General features: G+C 39.6%; 1 protein-coding gene across 2 annotated transcripts in view; it reads right to left on the reverse strand.

Annotated features, from left to right (window-relative positions):
- The window catches only part of SH3PXD2B (SH3 and PX domains 2B), a 98,795-nt gene that overhangs the window by 14,176 nt on the left and 60,152 nt on the right, over positions 1-24,467 (reverse strand). For both annotated transcript variants that reach the window (XM_072146176.1, XM_072146177.1), the window contains exons 5-7: positions 18,737-18,828; positions 1,747-1,772; positions 759-893 (exon numbers count right to left, since the gene is read on the reverse strand). In XM_072146176.1, coding sequence (XP_072002277.1) covers positions 759-893; positions 1,747-1,772; positions 18,737-18,828 — 253 coding nt within the window. The remainder of the gene's footprint in view (positions 1-758; positions 894-1,746; positions 1,773-18,736; positions 18,829-24,467) is intronic.

Consider the following 24,467-nt stretch of genomic DNA (forward strand, 5'->3'; position numbering starts at 1 on the left):
CTCCTGTGTCCTCTCCACACTTCTCCACTCTGCAAAACCATGAAGGGCCTATGTCTGTATTGTAGTGGTGTCTGCCTCCTACCTCTCCCCCTTCTTCTGCAATGCAAGATAAGCTAGAGGGAATTGCCCGACCATAGTCAGAAGATTTATGATCAGAACCAGGGACAACTAAAAGTTGATGCCGAGTGTGTTCTTTGCGTCCAATAGAATGTCATTGTTGTGGACTGTACTGGATGCATGCTAATCTATGTAATCATTGGGATTGTAATGACCTTTTTATATGTATTTGTACCAAACTGGATGTATTTGTATATACTGGGATATATACCAGTACTACAGGCATTAGTAATTACAGGAATAAAGGTGTACCTTGCAGTATATATACAAATACACCCAACTAAGAAATTACAGCTCCGGTACGAGTCATAGCCAGACCTGAATTTGGTTTGTGGACTATAAAGTAATTGGGGCAAACATAGCACAAAACAGTCCATGCGACAAATGCCAGAAAACTCTTGTCATTACAATTAAACATTCCCACATTGGCTGCATATATCATAGGTTGTCATTTAACGAAGACTTGAATTTTATTACAATATTCATTGTGGGGTGCTTACTTGCTACAGGGGATCTTACAGTCAGAAATATATCTTTCCAGAGTGATATATTATTTCTGTTATCAGATTTACATGGAGTACCATGATACCATTAATCACCCATATTCTTTATGTTATTGGAATACTTCCTTGTTTCCTTACCAGATTCATTTTTCTCAATGATGTCGACCACTTGACCAACACGCAGGCTGATTTCTGTGCTCTCCTGTTTGTCATATGCGGCAACCACTACATACTGATCCAAGACTAAGGGGTCAGCTGATGTGGAGTCGGCACCTAACCCAAAAGAAAGATTACACAGTTCATACAAATTTTGTATTTGTTGCTAACCTGCCTGCCAGTAGACATATAGTAATATAAAACTTGTACAGTCTCCCTCACAACTAATATTATACTGCATTCTCTATAAAAAGGATGTGGCATAACCTGTACATAATTTATGTATTTATCTATCTATGGATTTCCATCGAGAGTATGACCTATTCTGATCTTCTGTTAAGAGGCACTGAGATAAAGTTCTAGTGTTATAATATTTAGTCACCACTAGAGGGCACCACAACCCAAGCAGTGCAAGGGTACCATAGTCCCATACATCTCAGCTTTAATATGATGAGAAAAGATCCCACATGTCCTAGATATGTATTCTATTATAGGAGGTGAACTATAACTAACAATACACATTTTTAGAAGGAAAATGAGAAATGTATTGTCTTTACCATTAATAAATGTAGTGTAAAAGTGTGTGAGGTCACCTATAAGAGGCTAAGCCAGGTCAAATAAAGCAGTTTTTACTAAAACGAATGTGCAAACAGAAATACAAGAAAATCTACAATAAGAAAAAAAAATCTGAATTTAGTAAGCACAAAAGAAAAGGGGACTGGGGTGACATATTCCCTTTTTTGATTGCTCAGCTTCACCAAAGGTTGCTAGCTCCCACTATTGGCCAAAAACTGAAATATATTTTTTGTTTGCATGAAAACAGAACATTTTTAAAAATATATGAAAATATATATTAAATTATTATTAATTTATTATTAAGTGAATAAGCTATGGTTTATAGCTTTACCTAGGCAAACTTCCCTGCATCACATCTTATGCCTGTATCTGTATAATATGCGTATAAACTCACCAAATTTTTTCTTTCCAATGGGTTCTCTATAAGAAAAGTAAAACTGTTAGTCTTCCACATGGTAATATCTACACAGATAAACATATTTTCTCGCAGACAAATTGTCGAGTCAGTCAATGAATGCACACAAAAGGCCACATCTTTTGGAAAATCGCCCCTGCAAGGGTAACAAGGTCAAGCTTAAAATAACTAGGGTAGACTACATGCCAGGGGCAGATTAAGACTGGCATCGGCCCTGTGCTGTATGAATATTATAGCCCCCACAAGTCTGGAATCACTTCCTACATGTGGTACTAGCATCAAGCTTCTTGGGTAATGGAGGATTTGTCCTTTCTTTTTACAGGACCTTTGGAGGACCTTCAAAGGTTCTGAAATAGCTCTGTGAAATAATTCTGTGGGTGGTTTGGGTGGCAATGTGGGAATTTTGCAAAGGACATTTCACCCCCTTCTTAAGGGGACTAGTAGTTTAGTGGGGTAAATCCTGGTGAAAGGTTCCTTTAACGATCTGTATGCAAACATCACAAACTCAGTCAGCCCCCATTGCTGTTGCTTTCTTCCCCTTGTCCTATACTGTAACATTAATAGTGTGAGCAGAAAATTGGAGAACGACATAAAATAATAAAAGACTAATTAACTGACCACCGTAATGGCACCACTGCTCCCATCTAGTGCCTCCGATATACACTGCAGCCATTACAGGATGATTGTGTAGTGGTGAGACCAGGGATACGGGTTGTGGTTACATAGCTATATGGCTACAATATCACTGAAGCCCAGAGACAAAGACTGTTGTAGCCAATCCTTGGACTGGTGTTTGGACCACCAATGCCCTTCACTGGCTGCTGCAGTTACAAGAGTAGTTGTGGACAGCACTGCTGTTTGTCCAAGCGGCTGCAGTGATATACTGAGTGCTGTGAGACTGTACAGATAGATGCCCCTTATTATTTTATTGCATTTCCCTTTCTGATTGCCTAATTTTTGTTTTCCTCTGAATCCTTTTTAAGGTATGGCTATAATCCAGTGTTTTTTGCCACCACGGGAGAATGAAATTATATCATCAAAAATAGAAATCTGAAAATTGCTACAGCAAAGAAGTGAGATTAAAACTTAAGTCTGACTTAAATTTTCAATTAAAAGACTTCATAGTCAACAATCTGAAGAATCAGTGACAATATCAACTAAATTACGCAAAACCATTCAAGAGCAATGGTAGTAGGTTCCAATACTTCTTAAAATAAAAAAAAATAGAAGATTGTACAAACCACTGACCATCCAGAGGTAAAAAATGAAACATTTTTACCCTAAGTAACCCCATGGGTCAGTGGGGTAACAAACCAAAAAAGATGGCGCTATCGGAGCATATCTTGAAGGGTAATGTCTCTAGGAGCACATAGGGCCTACACCCAGTCCACGTAAGAAAGACCAAAATGTCCCAAAAAATAGCTTTACCTGCCTCAGAGAAGCCCTAGTAATCCCTAAATACTGTATATGTGCTCTTTTCTGTTTTGTGTGATACTTTCAACGTCAGAACCGTTCAATACCGGGTTTGTTACCTGCGGTACTGAAAGACTTCTACTGTTGTACAAACTCCTTGTATCTGTCTGCAGGGGATTCCCATAGAGGAGACATTGGCAGGGAATCACATCATCAGGGAAATCTCACCATCTGTCCGTATATGGGGTCTCTACTTCTCCCAGGGCTTCCCCAGACATAAGCTCTAAACCTCCACACTCCACCTGCCATAGAGATACAGGACAGAGCCTCTACTCACTAGGCTATGGGCTTAATGGTTATCTATGGGAGGATTTTATGTAACTAAGAGCTTCACTGTTACAATGTGCCACAGGCTCCATGCACTGGTATATAGAGAGGGATCTTCTCAGAGATCTCTCTTTATACTATCACATTATTATTAATTTTAATAAGCATATAATACAGTAAAATTACATTAATAAAAATGTATAAGACAAAAAATAAGGGCTCATTCAGAAGGGCGTGTCAGCTGAGAATCTGTAAAAAATGTGGATGTGATGCCTGAGTTTCTGTCCTTTGCGTTATTGCCATGCTATATTTTTCACATCTGCAAAAAAACCTGATGATTTTTTAATCTACTTTTTGACCTGTGCAGTTGGTTGCCTAGCAACATTTGAGAAACAGATGTCATACATGTGCTGTCCATTTTTTGTATGGATGCATTGATGTACATGGCCCAAAAGCGTCACTGTCTGCACATCCGTGAAAAAATCCGTTTGAAATCAATAAAAATAAAATAAAATTTGATGGGAAACTTCATTTTCCTAGAAACATCCTGCCCTGCTAAATAGAAATGGGAACCTACAACGGCCCCAAAGTCACTACTCGTAAAAAGGCCTAAATGCCCTGTGAAACCGATCTATCTTCACTTGCAATTGTGAAATATTATGTCAAAAAAGAGGATAAACAAAATTGTATAAACTCATAAGTGGCTGCAGATTTTCCCCATTATAAGCAATACATAGATATATATACACAATACATCTGTTTATCATTACATTTCACTTTTAATATGCGATAATAGAATAACTGCTGTCCAACTTCAGTTTAATGGCAAGTTTGTAGCCAAAAGTAAGAAGCCCCCTCATTTGGACGGATGCCTTGCAGCTGATTTGCAGCTGTGTCCTTGAAAGCGACTGAATATTTTCCTAGACATGGCGCTCAATAGGGTTGTACTGAACAGCAGCCAAGCAGTTTGCATTTAATAAGCTCAACAAATGTCCCTGCACTTCCATTCATATTCCAAGCCGTGTAAAATGTGTGAAAGCTCTTAAACTAAAAGTATAAAAACGATGAATGGTGACAGATGATCTGCTGGAGTCTACATTTTCCTCTCTGTGAAGTAAAGCAATTGTAATGTAGAGGTTCTTCTTCTGGCCAAGTACAGACTCATAGACATTACCATAATCTAAAGTGCCCCAGGTGTGACATGTGAAATATGACACTAAAATCTAAAATCACACTAGATTATACATAATGCATGACCGCCAAACCAACAATACCTAGCCTATCTTAAGTGTATAGGGGCTTCCCAACTCAAATGATGTTGGGGAAGGAAAGGGGTTAAAGGTTCTGTTAAACGGGTATTCCCATGAAGACAAGATTCTTAAAGTTCAACTGTAAAGTATAAAATCTTTTGCCTAGTCAAAATAAGCAATTCTCTAGCTGTCTTTGCTTGGCTGGTTGCCATGGGAATCCGTAACTAGGCGGAAGATAGGAGGGTGGGTGGATGTTGTTGGGAGGGTTTACTGGCACATGCACGCTCATGATCTGTAGCACGAGAATATCAGTCCCGGCAGCATGTAAAAAGACTCCAGGATCTGCAGCTATGTCATAAGCATATTACTGATCACATGCTTCAGGTCATCAAATTACATACCAGGAACAGTATGTAGCGGAGCTATTTGTGGTTGAAAGTTTGAATATAGTAGAAATGTGTATGTACTGTATGAAAGTTTGAATGCAAAAATAAAGACAGAGCTCATGCTCTCCTTCATTCTAATGAATGGCATAAGATCCTACACACAGAACAGTTTACATACAGTGCAATTTCTTTGAGCAGATCTCTTTGTATGCGAAATGGGTGGTCTGCAAATACGGGGCATCTTCCATAGAGTATAATGGCAAAAAATAAAATTGATTGGATTAAAAAAAACTGTCTTTTAGGGAGGGACGGGGTCCTCTCTGAGAGGTGGTCTACTGTGGAGGTTACGCCATGTATATATATATATATATATATATATATATATATATATATATATATATATGTGTGTGTATTTACACATAATGCTGACATGTGTTTATCTTTTTATTCCTAAGTAGGTAGTGTTACAGTGTAGGTGAACATGCTTTAATATATATTTTTCTTTGTGATGTAGTAGATTCCTGTATGAAGCAGAGCTCCAGTGCTGTGTCTTCCATGCCTTGCGCTGCACTAGATCTCTATACAAGCAGTAACATTCACGTGAAATCCCAGAGTGCGCATAGCAGATGTCACAACCAGGACGTTCTGCCCACTTCAGGAAAAGCTGGGAGTATATTACAGTTAGCCTCATCTATCTATTAGCCCTATATCTCAGGATAGGAAAAAGCCAGAATTATTGTCAAAGGCTCTCTCCAGCTGTGCTAAAACTATTTTTTGTCAAGTAACTTTACAATTACGCTTTAAATATACTCAGGATAACAAAATAGCACATTCTCTAATTCACTGTTATTAACAAAAATACAGCAATACACAGCTATAATTTTTCCTGTGTCTATCAGTCCTGGTGTATACAATTAGGATGTCCGTGGATACGACCATAAATCTTCTGACAGATTCTTCTATGGTCAGATTCTTCTCATGAATAGCATCCCCCCAATTTTACAATGACAATCACTGAGTTTAGGAGCTAAAAAAAACAATAAAACTTAGTAAAATTGTAAAGTAAGGGAATTAAAAATTATCTTTATTGTGTAAACATCAATAGGGGATTAAAATATAAGAACTTTCTTTCATGGGCAAAGCCCTTTAGAGATGAGCACCACCACTTTAGTAAGGTGTTGAAAATGGATGATCATAAAGACACACAACTAAGTTATTTAAAAAAAAAAAATCAAAGAAAAATAATGTATAGGATAAAAATATTTGACTTAAAGGAAACCTACCATTTCAAATGGCAGGGGTAAGCTGTAAATACCGAGCACCAGCTCAGGGTGCAGCTTCTGCTATAAACTTTAAAAAGTGTCAAAACCGCGATACAGCGGTTAATAACACTAACGAAAGTAAGCACCGGCACCAGCTCACCCTGAGCTGGTGCTCGGTATTTACAGCTTACCCCTACCATTTGAAATGGTAGGTTTCCTTTAAGATGAAGTGTGAATATAGAATTCTGTAGATCACAGACAACACAAAAACAAAGCAGTGTTAGGTATGAGCCCTGGAGATCTGTGTCACCATAACTTTGTGTGAGTGTAGTAGTAGCAGTGTCATATTCCATGACAGTAGCTGGATTTGGAGCAGTACATTGAAGAGATCTCACACACCAGTGCGCCAGACTCTGCTGAATCCAGCTACAATCCTGGAATACAAATTCATTTTTCACAGTCCTGCTGCTACTAACAACACACACAAAGGTGTGGTTATACAGATCTACAGGGCCTGCTTGCAGTTTAGTATGGTAAACACTGATAGTTTCCCATTAATGACGCACAGTTGATTTTTTAGTCTAACTAATAAGGAGAGGTCCTCAAAAATGGACTTTTTATACTTTTTTCAATAATATTAACATTATTCATACTGGCACAGTAACACAAATCTAATCCTCTACCTAAGAGCAATGTTGGTGGCCCTTATTGATACACACAAAGCAATCCTATCCATACATTGTATTTTTCCGCTATTCACCCTACACATACAGTACACTGGATATACACTTTCATCACCAGTAAGTGGATAAATTATACCCTGTCAGAAGGACAAACTCAAGGTCCTTCTAGGATTAGCATTTCCAATTGCACTTGATGAATATGTTGTCAGACTTTCAATGAAAGATAGGGGGAGTTCTGTGATGCTGGGATATGAAAATGATTTTTGTAGGCATCGCCCTAACATTGCAGCAAATGAAATGCACAAAAAGGAGAAGGATGCCTGGAGAACCTTCTAGTCATGGTTCCAGCTCAGTAAACAGTCTAAGATCTGGCAGAAAAAAGCATCCATTATACATGGTTCTTACATTTTCATGTAGCTATACAGCAACACTTCTCTTAAAGGAAATCTACCATCAAAATCAAACATGATAAACCATGGACTCATAGATCCAGGACTGTGGTAATCTTCTTATATTGGTTATCCAAGGCCTCATTCCTTGTAAAATCAACTTTTAATATTATGCTTATGAGCCTGAAGGGTTCCTTTGGGTGTTACCAGAGACCCTCTGTGTTGTTGCTTCACATGCTGTTACATTACATTGTCTCCACGCCCCCTCTTGTAGCACTGGCCTTTCCCTCTGCCTGCTGTTCTCTCAGACAGTGGGAGAGGGGGGCGTGCTCCTCCACAGTGTAACAGCCTGTGAAGCTACAGCATGGAGGTGTTCAGGTAATGTCTCCCAGAGCCCTTCTGGCTCTATAGTTTTAATTAAAAAGTTGATTTTAGAAGAAAGGTTGACATGGATAACAAAAGGATTACCACAGTTATGGTGCCTGGATTTATAGGGGAGTTTTATTAGAAGACAGCTAAAGGTAAGTATGTGTAGAATAATATTATTAAAATATACTGGTAGGTTTCCTTTAAAGGAAATCTACCACCAGAATCAAAGATTATAAACCAAGTACAGTTACATGCTGCTGTGTGCACCCTCTGGTCAAGAACTACTCTAATTTTAGCTTCTTGGGCTTTGGGCTCCATACCTATTAAATGAGCTAGAGCCCCATAAGCTCATTTTCATAAAATTTAAATCCTTTTATTGTAAAAACCAGGGCATAAGAAGCTTAAAGTAGAGCGGATCCTGCCAGAGGGGGCACTCACCTGTACATAAGTGTGCTTGGTTTACCAACTTTCATCCTGGTGGTACATTTCCTTTAATGCTTTGAACCAAGAAGCATAATAACAGGCAACGGAATGTTGACTACTATGACTGCAATGTAAGCTTCATAAAAGAACACTAGGGGCGCCATTGCCTCTCCTTGGAGAAGAACAATCACAGTTAAAGCACTTCTTTCTTCTCCTTAATTTTGAGCAGTAGGAGTATAAGTGACTGGACATGTCACTGCTGTATTGTTTGAAAGGACAAGATGAAACCTCTTCAAAAAGTAAAAAAAATTGATAATGAAATTTGTCCTGATCAGTTCTTAAATGGGGTCACGCTAACTAACTATTGCAAGGTACTGTACAATATGGATTTTCACATAAAATGTTGAGGAGGAAGAATAGTTAATGTCTGGGCATTATAGCCCTCAAACTCACAAAATGGGATTGATTGATTCACATTAAAAATCTTCTGTCCTCATTAAGGACACTGGATAAGGTTCTAAGACTAAAAAGTCAGCACAAGACTGATTCCGGCAGCAATCTGAGCATAGTTGCTCATGGGATCACTAGGGGAGACATCCATTCAACAATTCTTGAAAAAATTTTGTAATATGAGGATGGACTCTGTCTGCACCCTCCAAACAGTTTCTGGAATTTCTGTGAAATAGTAAATATGATTGAGAAATCATCTGAGAGAACAATGGCTCGGTTCCCACAGATCACTAAGAACTGAGGAAAGTCTATGCAAGACATTGGGGCTCATTTATTTACCTGTCCTGTTGGCGCCACCGATCCGGAATGTCCGACGAGGATTCGGAGCTGCAGCGATTCACTTAGATCGTGCGTCCGCCGGAGTTCACCTTCTTCTGATCTTGATGTGCTGATCTTGCGACACAATATGGTTTTTAAATTCCGCGGTTTGCCCAAATCAGTTGGGTTGTCCAACGTCCACAGCGCCCCATTTGTGTTACATGCAAGCCGGCGCCGATGTGCCACAATCTGATCCCGTGCACCAAAAACCCGGGGCAATCCAGGGCAAATCTGAAATAAAATAGCGAAACCCGATGGAAATGCATCCGCCGGACCCTTAGTAAATTTGCCCCATTATGTTCCCCAGATCCTCCCTCACGTGAAGCAACGTCACATGATGTGGATCTCCAGAAGAATGTGCTTGTGGCTCAGAGTAATAGTATGCACAGATGTGGATGCATCCATCTCATGGAGGGAACGTCAATACATTCCTAAACATACGTGGCTTTTGATTCGGTTTCAGGTAGTCAAAGTATTATCATAAAATTAGTACAGTATCCACCATCTGATATATAAGACATACACATACAGGGGGAGATTCATCAGAACTGCCTGAGAACAGAACAGTTTTAGTTGCCCATGGCAACCAGAGCTCAGCTTTAATTTTATAAAGAGCTGTGGGAAAATGAAAGCCGAGTTCTGATAGGTTGCCATGGGCAACTAGAACAGTTCTGTTCTCTGAAACCTCTGATCAATCTCCCCCACACAGTAGAATATTGGGCACTTTTAAGGATGAAATTTTTTTTTCTAATTCTCATCAATTTATCTGAAGACAATCATCTATTTTGTGATCAATGGAAGGTAAATGTAGAAATACAACATTGCTATACCATTACTATATTTATATAGGGCAGCATGGTGGTGTGGGTAGCACTTCTGCCTTGCTGCGCTGGAGTTCAAATCCCAACCCGAGTCCAAATCCCACTTTGTATGTTCTTTCCGTGTTTGCTTGGGTGTCCTCTGGGTCCTCCCACACTCCAAAACATACTGGTAGATTGTTTAGATTGTGAGCCCCATTGGGGACAGGGACCAATTTGGCAAGCTCTGTGCAGCGCTGTGTAATCTGTGTGCGCTATATAAAGAATTATTATTGCATTATATCTTATAGTACTATTGTTTTGTGTAGATAAATGTAAGGTAATGCACTTAGTGAATTACTTGATAAAACTGCAGAAAAAAAATGAATTGGGGTATTGGTGGATAATAAACTTAATATTAGTAAATAAAATTATGGGATTTATCAAGAAAGGAATAGATTCTCATTATAAGGGCATAGTTTTGCAGAATGCACGTGAAAAAATATAGTGAGCAATTTGGGGCACAAGGTATAAGAAGGACACGGCTGAGGTGGACAGGTACAGAGGAGGGCAGCTAAGCTTATTAGGGGAATGGGCAGGTTAGAATACAGGTTACTAAACATGGGGCTATCACCATAGAAAAAAGATGGCCAGGGATTCTTGACTGTAAAAACAGTGAGACTATGGAACTCTCTGCCTTTGGGATTGTTTTGTGGCCAATAGTTTGTACATGATCACGAGGGGCCTGGATATCTTTCTTGTGAGCAAAAATATCTTTCAAAAAAATATTGGGATCTATTCCGATTTCCATATTTGGGGTCGGAAAGTAAATTATATGTTGGACTTGATAGACCTGCATCTTTTTTGATACTCATCGACTATGATAAGTTCTAAAAATATGCCTCAATGTGTTACAGGCTAGTGTTTTCCTCTGTATGTATCGCATTTGCTGTAATAGAGAGGGAGAGACAACATGTGACATCTGCAGACTGAACAGGGCAGGGATGGATATGCGCTATTTCTTTAAAATTGGTGCAACTGCATTACACTGTCTGCATTTACTCCACGGTCACCTTGACAATGCACATGACAGACATCAGAGCATGCAGACATGCTGTCATCAGATTATTCTAATATTCAAGGTTAAGACCCGAGGTCTGTAACTTTAAAGAATTTTTCCTTATAGTAGATTAATAAAATTGCTTTTTATTTTAATGTACACTCAGGGGCCCTAGGTTCACTTTATTATACTAAGGATAATGAAATTATGTGCCAGGTCACTCTCATCACCTGCAAACACAGTCTAGATTATAAGACACTTATGGTGAACCGGTAGAGATCCTTGACTGGGAGAAGTCTCAGTTACTCATGGGAGATTTAACGGGTTAGAGGTCACGTCCTAAGCTGTATATGCAGAGGACAGATGAAAAATATAACATGTCAGATAATGCTATTAGCTAATGAAACCTTAAGTGCTCTGAGAATTACAAGCCCCATGGACTGCAGCTGAAAGAGTGCTGCCGAATATTTCAGCTCATCCTCCTTGGCTCACAGCCATTTTAATATTGAAGGATATAGCTCTATGGTATATGTCTTGGCTTATTTTTCTGAGAGGGCGGGAAAAACAGTAGCACATAGGTTCCAGGGAAACAATAATGTTAAAGATATATTATATGATTGTAGTATAATCTAATACATGCATATACAATTTTCAACGGGGAAGCTCTAAAATGAGATGGGGTAAGGAGCTAGAGGCTCCAGTGGAAAATCTATAACTAGGTTCCAGCCACTATGTGCTTTACTGATGTTTTTTTATATTAAAACGCCAGTACCTCTTCCTACTTTTGTGCTAGCTAGGGTGAAAGGCAGGCCGAGTACAGGCGGCCCACGGGTTACATACAAGATAGGTTCCATAGGTTTGTACTTAAGTTGAATTTGTATGTAAGTTGAAACTTTATATTTTATAATTGTAGCTCCAGACAAAAACACTTTTTTGCCCCAGTGACAATTGAAGTTTACATTTTTTTTGCTGTAATTGGACCAAGGATTCTCAATAAAGCTTCATTACAGGCACCTGACAGCTGATCATTGCAGTCTGGGACTATAGTAAAGCATTCAGAGTGTCTATTGATGTAGGAATTACCCCTTTATAAGGGAAATAAACACTTGCTATGTAAATGGCCTCAGTAAAAAAACACTTCCCTATAGAAGAAACTGCCAGCTAGCAATGTAAAGCCTAAAAATTCCCTAAAAGAAGAAAAAAAAGAACTTGACATTTACCCTCATTAAAAATTGACTCTTATTTTTATTATTGTATGACTATATTATTTTAGAGTTAACATAATTTTCCATTTTAATATATTTACCAATTGTAATGTTGCTGGGGAATGGACAATAAGATGGAAAGGTAGGGCATACATGCACTTTTAGTCCCTACCTAATTGCCCATCCTAACCTAAAAGTTAGGTGACAATCGGTTCCCTTCTTGCGCCATAGTTAAACCACAGACAAAACCCACACAAATGGTCATATAAATACGGGTCAAAACTCAAGAGAACAATGCAGTCCAAAATGAAGAGACAAACGGATGGTTTAAAGACAAGAAAATCCAAAATATGAAGGTCTAGAAAACACTAGCAAGCTCTAAGAAAGACATTTAGCAAGCACTGGGAAGTGGGCAGACAAACTTCTTATGAGATATCACAGCCCCGGCCCAAAAGGAAATTAGACCTTTCCCGTGACATTCAGACAAACCAGACTAGAAGGAGAAGAATGGAAATGGGGAAGGCACCTGTCCATCACAACTAGCTCAACCGATTGCAGCCCAGAACAATATCGACAGGAGACAGCCGGATGTGGTGGAAATCACTCCTGGCTATCTTAATCAAAGTAAGGCAGTATTCAGACTAGTGCAAGACAGGATGCAAGCTGAGCACAAAGTCAGCAACCATACCATACAGGCAGAGGTTGCCATAGCAGGCACAGATGTTACACTTATCTAATTGTTTTTGTAACATCAAATAGCAGCCAAAAATACACCAGATGCCTGCACCATAAATGAAAGATTTAAATTGAGATTTTTTTTTTTTACTTTTACATTGACTTTGCTTCACAGTTTAAATTTTGACACCATTCATTCCACTTGGATACATAGGTTGCACATTTTCAGAGAAAGAGCACTGGTGCAGACTTGAGTGACATGTAATGGAGCTTAACATAGTATAATGACCTTTATTTTGAGATGCAACTGTGGTATCAGCACATACATCCGTTCTCATGTTAGAATCTGGACGGTGAGGTAAGGCATGAGGGAAATTTTCAGTGAATGTCATAATGAGATTAAAAAAAACAATATCTGTTTACTAAAATAGGAGCATGTTTCCATAATCATGTATTTTCTTGGCCAATGTTGACGAATGACAAACCACATCCTGCGTGGGCATAATCTACCAGTTAGTCTCCGTCAGCATGGTCTCCCTGCATGGACAGAATGTGTTAATTTTAGCACCAAAAAAGTTGTGGTCACAAGACACACAGTATCATAAACAGGAGTTGTGCAATGAGCTTGATTCTTGTCCAACACAAACGCGTCATGACTGAAACCATTCTCTGGAAACATTCGAAGAAATCAAGTCAATTTCAAAAGAAAACTTTTTAAAGCAATAACATTATGATGGGATAGAATCATGTTGTGAAACTGCTTTGTTCCTGCTGCTCCATAGCATGCTACCAGCAGATTAGACTATTGGTGACAGGTTTATGGTGACCCTGCACTGTGTAGCCGATGTGCGTCAGGGCAGTTTTAAACCAGGTCTTGCCTGGCATAGAATTGCACTACAGCCTATAGCTGTAGGTGCGAAGCCCACACTGTCCCACTGTAGTGCTGGACATGGCCTCCTTCGAGAACCTCCATGCCCACTTGGAGTGGTGTTGGCATAAGGGGCAAAATAGTCACAATTCCTGGACTAGGATAAATATATAATTGCGGGGGGGGGGGGGGGGGGGGGAGGGGGGGGGCCAGTCTGTTGGACCCTTCGCAATAAATAGAACAGGGAATATAAATCCTCTTATCCGCTCTGGGCTAACTGGTTTCAGCCACCCTGTTAGCCCATGGCAAGTCCCATACTAGGAGATGAATCAGGGGGTAAATAAACATTTAACGGGGTCGAAACACATCCAGAGCACATAAGGGGAACTTATGAAACCCGTTCTGCTGATTCTTGGGTGTCCAGCAGCCATGACCCCCACGATAACCTATCCTGTGGATAGGGGACAAACATTATTAATGACACAACCCCATTATCTCTGCCTCCCCCATCTACAACAGATGATGTGGTATGCTTCAGATCATGAACCATCACTATCCTTCTTTATAGGGTTTTCTTTTCATCATCCTAGCACAGGTTATTTCTGTAAATTCTTGTTATACAACTGTGGGCATTTTCTATATGTTATTATGGGGACATCTATTCAGATGTTTCTGATCTCTAAATCTTCTAAGATGTTGTGATCTTAGGAAGGAAATAATTTTGTGATCATTTAAGCATATCTTCTGTGTCTTCTGTCAAGGCAAATAGTTGAAGTACTATTGCTCCTAAAGTTTCTGGCATCTGTCTTATAGCTATATTAGGTTTACACCTCTGAGACTTTATATTGAGGGCTACAAAATTCAAATTCAACACGCAAAACCAATTCCATTCATCTCTTTATTATTGTCATGCACTGGGAAATCATTGTAAGACTCATTCCCGTCTCGGCAGATTTTTATGAAACCCATTGGGGCTCATTTACTAAGGGCCTCGCGGACCGCACTGGACATCCCAACGATTTCCTTTTTGCGCTGCTGCGACAGGGATTTAAAAGGAGTTTTTGGCGCACGCAATCAGATTTTGGCGCAATTGTGCCAGCTTTCATGCAACACAAATGGGGGGACGGGCCGTCCGACGATTCAACGGATTCGGACAAACCGCGAGATTTAACTTAAAAATTGTGTCGCAAGCCATGCACTTATATACATCGGGAAGAAGAAGGTGAACTTCGGCGGACCTGATCGGGGAAGCGACACATGTAGGATATCGGGCACACAATCTTCATGGATCGGGGATCACGTAGGGACCGGGTAAGTAAATGTGCCCCATTGTGGTACAGAAGCAAAAATAAAAGCTTGACCGGATTGATTATACTGTACATGGAGAACATACAAGTGACTTATTTATAGATTGATGTTATACACAGAGTAATGTAGGGAAGTAATGATGAGGCGGTCAGATCCTGCTGATTCAGGTCTGATTTCCTTTTTCAGAAGTCAAGCATACTGTCCACCAGCACGTAAATCTGTGAGTACCTTATATACTCGAGTATAAGCCTAGTTTTTCAGCACAAAAAATGTGCTGAAAACCCCAAACTCGGCTTATACTCGAGTCAAAAAAATAAATATATCTAAACTCACCTTTCCAGTGACCCCTGTATATCTTCTGTGCGATCTGTCCGGCAGCGGCGGCAGGCTATATACACTGGGGCAGGGTCTGGCAGGCTATATACACTGGGGCAGGGGCTGGCTGGCTATATACACTAGGGCAGAGCCTGGCTGGCTATATACACTGGGGCAGGGGCTGGCTATATACACTGGGGCAGGGGCTGGCTGGCTATATACACTAGGGCAGAGCCTGGCTGGCTATATACACTGGGGCAGGGGCTGGCTGGCTATATACACTGGGGCAGGGGCTGGCTGGCTATATACTGGGGAGGCTGTGACCAATGCATTTCCCACCTCGGCTTATACTCGAGTCAATAGGTTTTCCCAGTATTTTGTGGTAAAATTAGGGGCCTCGGCTTATACTCGGGTCGGCTTATACTCGAGTATATACGGTAAGTTCTTCAAGGAAAATAATGCGAGACTGAGAACTACAAAAAGTGTCATCCATTTGAAGAGTGTACGTTTATTTATTAATGCAAAAGGAGCCACATCCATCCATGCAAAATGGCCAGAAATGCAATGCCAGACGCGAGCTATGGTGAAACGTGATGCCTTTCTGAGTAGAGGGGGTTAAAAAAAAATCTTTTGATGCAGAACAGGGCAGACAGAATCCATAGCTTTCATCTCTCTGCTCCAAATGCAACAACTTTGAATATAAATGATGTTGTCTTAGATACCTATATATGTTGTACATTACAATTGTTTCTATAAGCTTCAGTAGATGATATAAATACAGTATTTTCAAGTAGGCATTGAAGGGTATCCCACAGATGTGTGATCGATAGGGGTTCCTTGCCCATTTGGAGATGGATTTTTTTAATATACTGAAATTAAATATCATTTTATAGCACAACTACAATATTAAAATAGTTATCCCCATAAATATTCAAAAGCAAACAAACATAAATCAGTCCTCATACACAGCACTTGACCACGGTTTGTCGCCAGCAGTCACATGCTGCTGCTGTGTAACCAAAGACTGGGAAGACAGCAGGAGCGCCAGATCAAAGGGAAAATGAAATAGTAGGGTATGGATTTTATTTGTTTGTTTTAGAATATTATCAGGGAATATTAAAGTACTTTGTTTACACTTGGACAAGCCCTTTTTTATGTACCGTATATACTTCAGATAAGCCGAGGTTTTCAGCACAATTTTCGTACTCACCATTCCGATGGGTCAGGCCGCTCCTCTTCTATTTCTATGTTCGCAGCGGGGTCCGCAACAGCGCCTCTACTCTCTTCAGGATGGCGCCAGGACTGCGACAACTACGTGCGCACGGCCCGGCCGATACATTCTGTAATGTCAGCAATGGCTGACATCACAGTTGTGCACCGGCCTGGAGAAAGAAGAGGCGCTGTCGCGGACCTGCCACAATCATGGAGATAGAAGAGGAGCTGCTGCAAACATGAAGATAGAAGAGGAGCTGCCTGGGTGAGTACAGAGTTGATTTTTTTTACGGGCTGGCTATATACTACAGAGAGCTGATGACTATATACTACAGGGGGGCTGGAAGGCTATATACTACAAGGGGCCTGACAGCCTATATACTACAGAGGTGCAGGCAGGCTATATACTACAGAGGTGCAGGCAGGCTATATACTACAGAGGTGCAGGCAGGCTATATACTAGAGGGGGCAGTCAGGCTATATACATACTAGGCAATATGCCTAGTGTGGTGGTATAAAATACCACCTAATCTGGAGCGTTTTCAACTTTTCTACATGGTTATTGCATATATTCTATATGATTGTGGCGCTCTGCAATTTTCGTCATCTCCATAGAGATTAGAAGCAGAACGGTCATGCGCAGCCTTCTGCTCCATTAGTCTGTGAATAGGGACTAAGTTTTATTTGTGGGAAAACGGCTTTAAGGGGGCAGTTTTTTTGCTCATTATTTTGCTCCCCACCTTCAAAAATCTATAACTTTTTCATTTTTTGGTGTACAGAGCTGTGTGAGAGCTTATTTTCTGTGTAACAAATTTTACTTCATATTAATCCATGCCATGTACAGGATTATGCCATGTACAAATGTGGTGAAAAAATGAATTTGCGTCACTTTCATGTGGGCTTCATTTTTGAGACTTTCACTGTGTGCTCCAAATGATACATCCACTTTATTCTTTGGTTCGGTACAATTATGGTGATACCAAATGTATATAGGTTATATTGTGTTTTTTACATTTTCACAAATTAAAACAATGGGGCATTTTGACATACCCGGTCACTGGAGTTCACAGAAAGTGCAGTGTCCGAATATATATTGCACCGTGCGGCGATACACTAAGATCAATCGCCCGAAATGATGAATGTGTCACTTCCCTGCTCAGGTCTGACAGAGTTCACCATCTTTTTAGTGGTGCATCTTAGGGCTTGGCTTGGGCTTGCGACACAATTTAAAAGTTAAATACCGCGCTCAGTCCGAATCAGTTGGACAGACCGACAGCACGCCCCTAAATTGTGTCGCATGGAAGCCAACGCAGCTGTGCCACAAAAAGGGTCACGTGCAACACAATTCCAAGGCACACTCTTATTAAATTCCTGTAAAAGCCGTTTTTGCCCTGAAAAAGGTACACAGTCTGACTAAAGTGTGCACACGACCCTTAGTAAATGTGCCCCAATGTGTACGAAAAAAAAAATTGTCTCGCCATCTTCTGACCCTAATAACTTTTTCATACTTTGGTGTAAGGAGCTGTGTGAGGTGTCATTTTTACCAAGATGAGCTGACATTTCATTGCTACCAATTTGATCTTTTTGATCACTTTTTATTACATTTTTAATGTTATGTAAAATGGTGTAAAAAGTCGCACTTCGGACATTTGGGCGCTATTTTCCATTATTTGGGATGCAGCGATTTTTACTGTTTATTAACTTTTATATCGGTTCTAGGTTAATAAGGTTGAATTTTTTATTTTTCTACTATTTCTTAGTCTAGAATAGTTTAACCCTAGATGGTCTGATTGTTCATACCATATACTGTATTGCAGTACATTGCATTTTTACATAGGATTCATTATAATGAGCCACTTCAGAAACCATGTAGTCTCGGGTGTGACAAAGACCGAAGGCTGTCATGGCAACCAATTGCTGCTCCCCAATGACACCAGGGGGAGCGGCAATCTTAACAAACATGGTGGTGCCGATGTGCCCGCGTCTTTGCCGGCGGAAATCAAAGGGTTAGCTTCCGCAATTGGTGCTAGCACCGTCTACGGGTGTTAGAAATGCGTGTTTGTTGCAATATGCAGCAAACCCTATGTCTGTATGAAGTGGGCTCACTGAGCTTGCTGATGGATATTTCCGCAAGTGAGCGTGAAGGGGGTTAAAGAAATAGAAAGGTAAAAATACTTTAAAATTTTTAAGTTTACTTACTCCTTAGGTGGGTTATAGTCCTCCAGCCTGGCTTCAAAAAAATTCAGGACTTCATCACACTGGGAGATGTAAGGAGGCATTCTTATCAGGGCCTAGGGACAAGAGATCATATAGGTTACAAGTGTATAAACATAGGACACCAATGTTCATCTCCTGTGGATAGGTTGGACCTCCATGATCATGACCTGTCTGACTAAGAGGACATCCTAAATATTATCCAAGTTGAGGGTTACTCCTTTCAGAGGGTCTACATACTGGTTGAAGAGGACAAGCCATCTCTATGCATCGACTAATAAGAACCAATATCATGGAAAGATTTTTGTAGCCAGATGTTTAGACTTAATTACATACTTTTCTACTGAACAATTAGACCTGATCCCAAGTAGATCTGACCAATAACCACATCTGGCTGTATAACGGTCATAGAATTCTTTAGCCCATCCACATCTGTAAGAAATAATAGTCACAAGAATGACCTGCTCTACATTTCCAGTAAAGGTATTTATGATACTAAATGTTCATTACATTACAGGACATCTGCTTGGAGTTTGTGATCATTACATAAGAAAACAAAATGTGCCCCTTTATAGGTTTTTTTTGTTGGTGATGAACCCAAACTTAGTGAAAGAACTTCAAAATGAAAGTACAGTTACTTTCCTCTGTGAATGACAGTAGACATGGATTACAGTACTTGTTCAGATTGTGTTTAGTCTTCTTACAGTATATCTTTGACATTTATGTAATCTCTATTACTTTTTTGGAGGTGAAGTGACAAACAATTAAGATTTGCTCTATAGGACAAAAACTTGAATATTTTAACAGTTCGGGTCTGCTAAATACCATTTAATAACAATTACCCTAGGTTGATTTACTCCCCTCATTCCAAAAGTGATATTTTTTTTTATTTTTCCATTAACATGGATGTATATGGGCTTGTTATATGAGGAACAAATTGTACTTTTTAGTGGTGTTATTTAATATTCCATGCAATGTACTTGAAAGCTGGAAAAAATTTCCAAGTTCTGTGAAATTGACAAAAAACACATTTGCAGCATTTTCTTGTGGACTCTGAGCCCATGAGCTCTCTCCATACCCCCCACAGCACCAAGACATAATAGTATGTCCTGGTGCACGAAGGGGGTTAAAATGGGAGCAGGAGATTATTTTAATTTTTAATTGCTCTGTTTTCTTAAATATTCTTTTAAAAACTTTATGTCAAAAGGAATTTTCCAGGCTATCCAGAAAAACTGTGCAGAGAAAAAATAGAAATATTTCAAATTTAGGAGTGGCACCTCTTTCCTGTGAGTAAAAGATGCAGCATGTGCATATACTTATTAAACCGTCAGCTTAGTCTCTCTTTTCTATTCTGTCTTCAGGTGACAGATTGGAGGGGGGCACACTTCCGAACAACTTCACCCATTTTCAAAATCGCATTAAGGTGTTTATAGAAAAAGGTGCCTTCATGCAATTTTGATTCAAAGTGCAAATTTTTTTTTATAAAAATTCAAAATTTTCACTAATATATGTACAAATTCAGACTAATTATATAAAGAAAATGTACTTTTCCAAAAACAGTAAGATGTGAGGAGTCCATACATTTCCCACGTGTGTATATTCACCAAAATATGCAGCAAAGGTAATGTGAAATCCACAGGGTGTGCCATAACTTTTTGCAAAATATTTCACAGCAATTTACACAGAGTTTCTCAGAGTTTCACACAGATATATTATTGTTCACTCCCTTATACAACGATATCATAAATAAAAACCTATAAAATCAAAAACCAAGCTAAAGTGATATGTGTCATATGTGTGCCATTTTATAAGCAGCACAATAACAAACTCCTGCAGTTCATAAGAATTTGACTAAGAACGCCATAGTGTAGGAATAAGTAATGGAGGGAAGTTGTGTGTGTACTTTTTGTGTTACACACAACTTTTTGGACACATTCTGGATGGAATGTATCTGTGAGCTGTAAGAAGCTCATCTTTGCACCCTCCTCTTCGTGCAGCTTGCCGGCTTGAACCCCCACTTTAGAGGGATGAGGAGATATAAACCTTGCTTTCATGTTTGGGGACACAATGCACAACCTGGACATATTGCCAGATTGCCTGCTGAACAACCAATCTGGCAAATTTACACCCCTAGCTAATAGCCATGCGTGTCATTGGCAAGGGGACACCCAAACTAAAGGGGAAGTTTGATTTTGCTCATCTCTATACCTGACACATAGAATCACATGGTTCTTTTTTTTCTGTGAAAGAGCAAAAAGAAAATCTCCTCTTTCATTGAATCTAGGATTGTGCTTCTAAATGCCAGCAAACCAAAGATATTAACTGTAAAGTGACAGGAGTGTCGGGAATGAGTTTTATATATATAAATGCCACCCAAAACTGTCACTTTAAATGTGATATAGCAGAATCTATAGCACCTACAATCACAAATTTGTACTCTTTCAGATGAAAAACTTAAATTCTAAGTGCCAGGGATCCAAAGTTATAGCTCCCAGAATACAGGATGCATCTCATATGTCCTCAGCCATAGAGGCATCACCCAGTGAGGACATATGACAGTGATGGCAAACCTTTTAGACACCAAGTGCCCAAACTACAACCAAAACCCACGTATTTTTCGCAAAGTGCAGATACAACAATTTAAGCAGTAACTTATTAAGGCACCTGAGGACACCAATACAGTAAAAAGAAGAAGTAGCAGTTTCTGAATATCATTTTAGCTTCCTTTCAGGGTCATGGGCTGCCTGGGACTACAAAAGGCCGTGAGTCCTGTCTGGCGAACTCTGCTCGAGTGACGGCATGGGTGCCCATAGAGAGGACTCTAAGTGCCACCTCCGGCACCCGTGCCATAGGTTCGCCACCACTGACATATGAGATACATACGGTACTTGGCATGGCAAGAGTTAAAGGCATAGTAGTCTTAGTGTACTGTATATAAACTTTTAACTTTGCAGAAAGTAATAAAATGCCTTAAAATGTTTCTCTCTCATTATTCTGGCATTTGGCAAATTAAAATTTTTGGTGATCTTAATTGACCTAAAACAGGAAAGGTTTTTTCTGATTTCAAGTTAGATTGTAAGAAAAATATGCATATTTGTCTTTTTATATAGTGTATGTACACTCCTGCTTTCAACTGTGAGTAGAGGAACAGTCCTCAGCACAAGTGTCTTGTGGTGTTAACAGAGTATTGGAAGGCAGCAATAAATGTAAGATGACATGTAATGGTTTATAGGTGTTTGTGGTTTAACCCAAAAAGGAAATCAAGTCGTTTCATTTAATTGCATAATTCCTTTATTGTTTTTCCACCTGTTTAGCATCCAGAGAATGGAAATCTATGCCTGGCACCTGCAAGCTGTGGAAAAGTTAGTTCACAGCTAGTTCACCATTTTGGCTGGACTACACTTTAAGAGAATGTGTTGCCAAATTTTGTTTTGACTTTTTTAAAACCAGTTTTAAAAACCAGTTAACAAAATATATTAATTACTATATAGGATGATGCTGATGATACATTGGTAATTTCTTTAGCTAAAACAGCCTAGGTTGCAATATTGAGCATTTTTGAAAATCACTCTTTTTCTCTATTGTCTAATGACATGTAAATATTTCTTAAAAACATGAAAATATGTTTTACAGGATGGGACAAGGAAGACAATGGTCTTTTTTGCTACCTTGGAAGGCAGCCCCCTTAACATCAAGCATGACTTTTAAGGAGCCTAATTACATGATGTGTAATTAAAGCCAAACCAGTATATATATTCCAGCAGCACTGTTTCAACATGGTTGCCTTTCTTCAGTACAGTGTTATTGCCAAAGTTTCTTTAAGGAGAAGTCTTAATTCCTGGCTCTAGTCAAAAGCCTCTCATTCGGTCAAGCCAGTTTTCTACACTGAAGAGACCAGAGACCAGATCAAAATAGAGTTGCCTACAGTTGGGAATATGTTCCTTCTGAAATAAATATACTGGTTTGGTTTTAAAGGAAACCTGTCACCAGGGATATCATTTTCACAAGTCGCCTTGTACCCTGACATAATCCTCTGTGTATTTCAACATGTGACTTGTCTGTGCTGCAGACTCCTCAGCTCTCAGCCCCCACCTTTGTGCTCCTATACAGCTCCTCCTCTCCCATTGATGTCAGCTCACCAGGCTGTGAGCTCTGTGTAGAGGAGCAGGAGGTAGGAGCTGTACAGGAGCACAGAGTTGGGGGCTGAGAGCTGAGCATTCTGCAGCACAGACAAGTCACATGTTTTTTGAATTGCATCCAAAACAAAGCCCAACCCCTTGGACTACACAGAGGAGTCTGTCAGGATGCAAGGCAAGTAAAAACACACAATTATAGTGTAATGTAAATGCTTATAGAAAGCAGAAAGACATATTTGCAACACAGCTCTGACGGGCTTCTGTAACCTGTCTTTAGTGAAAATGAGGTCCCTGGTGACAGGTTCCCTTTAAACCCACATCATGTCATTAGTCTTCATTAAAGTCATACCATGCTAAGCATGTATGTTGGGCTGTAATTAACGTTGGAATAGTCAAATGGTAACTCAACATTTTCACAGACCCTTACAAGGTGCACCAATCACTGGAGTGATACTAGCTAAGAACACTTCATTATATTTTGTTTGGGGCCATTGAAAAAAAAACCTTTAAAGGGGATTGTACCAATATCACCTATACTTGTGGAGGTCTGAGTGCCAGCACCCCCATGATCGCTGGGAAGGGGGTCCCATTCTCACTTATTTATGGAGTAACAGGTTAAGCATGCTTCCTGCCACAGTGTTCAACTCTACGGGAGTGTCAGAAATTGCATAGTACAGCGCTCCCCTATCTACAGAACTCTCTTTAAATGGGAGTGCCAGAAGATGCATGGGCAATGTGCTTGGCAATTTCCGTCAATCCCAGAATATTGAATGGAGCAGCATGTTTGACCTGCCACCACATCAATTAGAGAAAACAGATCGTGGATATAGAGATAACAATCAATCTTGGTTCAACACCTTTAAGTTAAAGGCTTTTTCAATAACTAGACCCAGAATGCCTAGGTGCACAAGTCATGAAAGTAAATACCATATAATTCTTAATTTCTCCTTCCTATAGTTCCTGCCATATGGGCATGGTAATCCTCCCAATGTGTGGAATGTGTGCAGGATGTTTTTTTTTTACGATCTGTAATAGAATCATAAATTCATTCATAAATATTTAAAGTTACATTTATTGGATTCTACATTCTCCTCTCTTCTCATCTTGGCTTTGTAGGTTTTGAAGTAAAATCCAGGTGCAGTGTTACAAAATGACTAATGCCCAACCTCACACAGACAGCAATTCCAATAATAATATAATATAACTAGTCAGACTTCAGGTCATTCCATTATAGAATGCACATACTCTCCTTCTAGAAAAACACAGACTAAAAGGAAATGTGTAAGGTTATGCAATATCGTATATCCTGGACCCCTTCTGAGAACTAAGCTAAGATAATATCCTATCTTCATCTTATACAAGCACTGACTCAAAGCACAGCCTTGAAGTCTAATGCAACAAATATGTCAATTTTACCTCCAGAGGATGGAATAAATATATCAGGGGGAGAAAATATGTAAGTGTTTCTAAAAAAATATGGGCAGTAAGTTCTAAGCAGGAGTGGGTCAAAAGCCCTACAGAACAGGCATGTTAATGGTAAATATTCCATAGAATGAAACTAGTTACATATATAAGAGTTT

Source organism: Engystomops pustulosus, chromosome 4, assembly GCF_040894005.1.
Source record: "Engystomops pustulosus chromosome 4, aEngPut4.maternal, whole genome shotgun sequence".
NCBI lineage: Eukaryota > Metazoa > Chordata > Amphibia > Anura > Leptodactylidae > Engystomops > Engystomops pustulosus.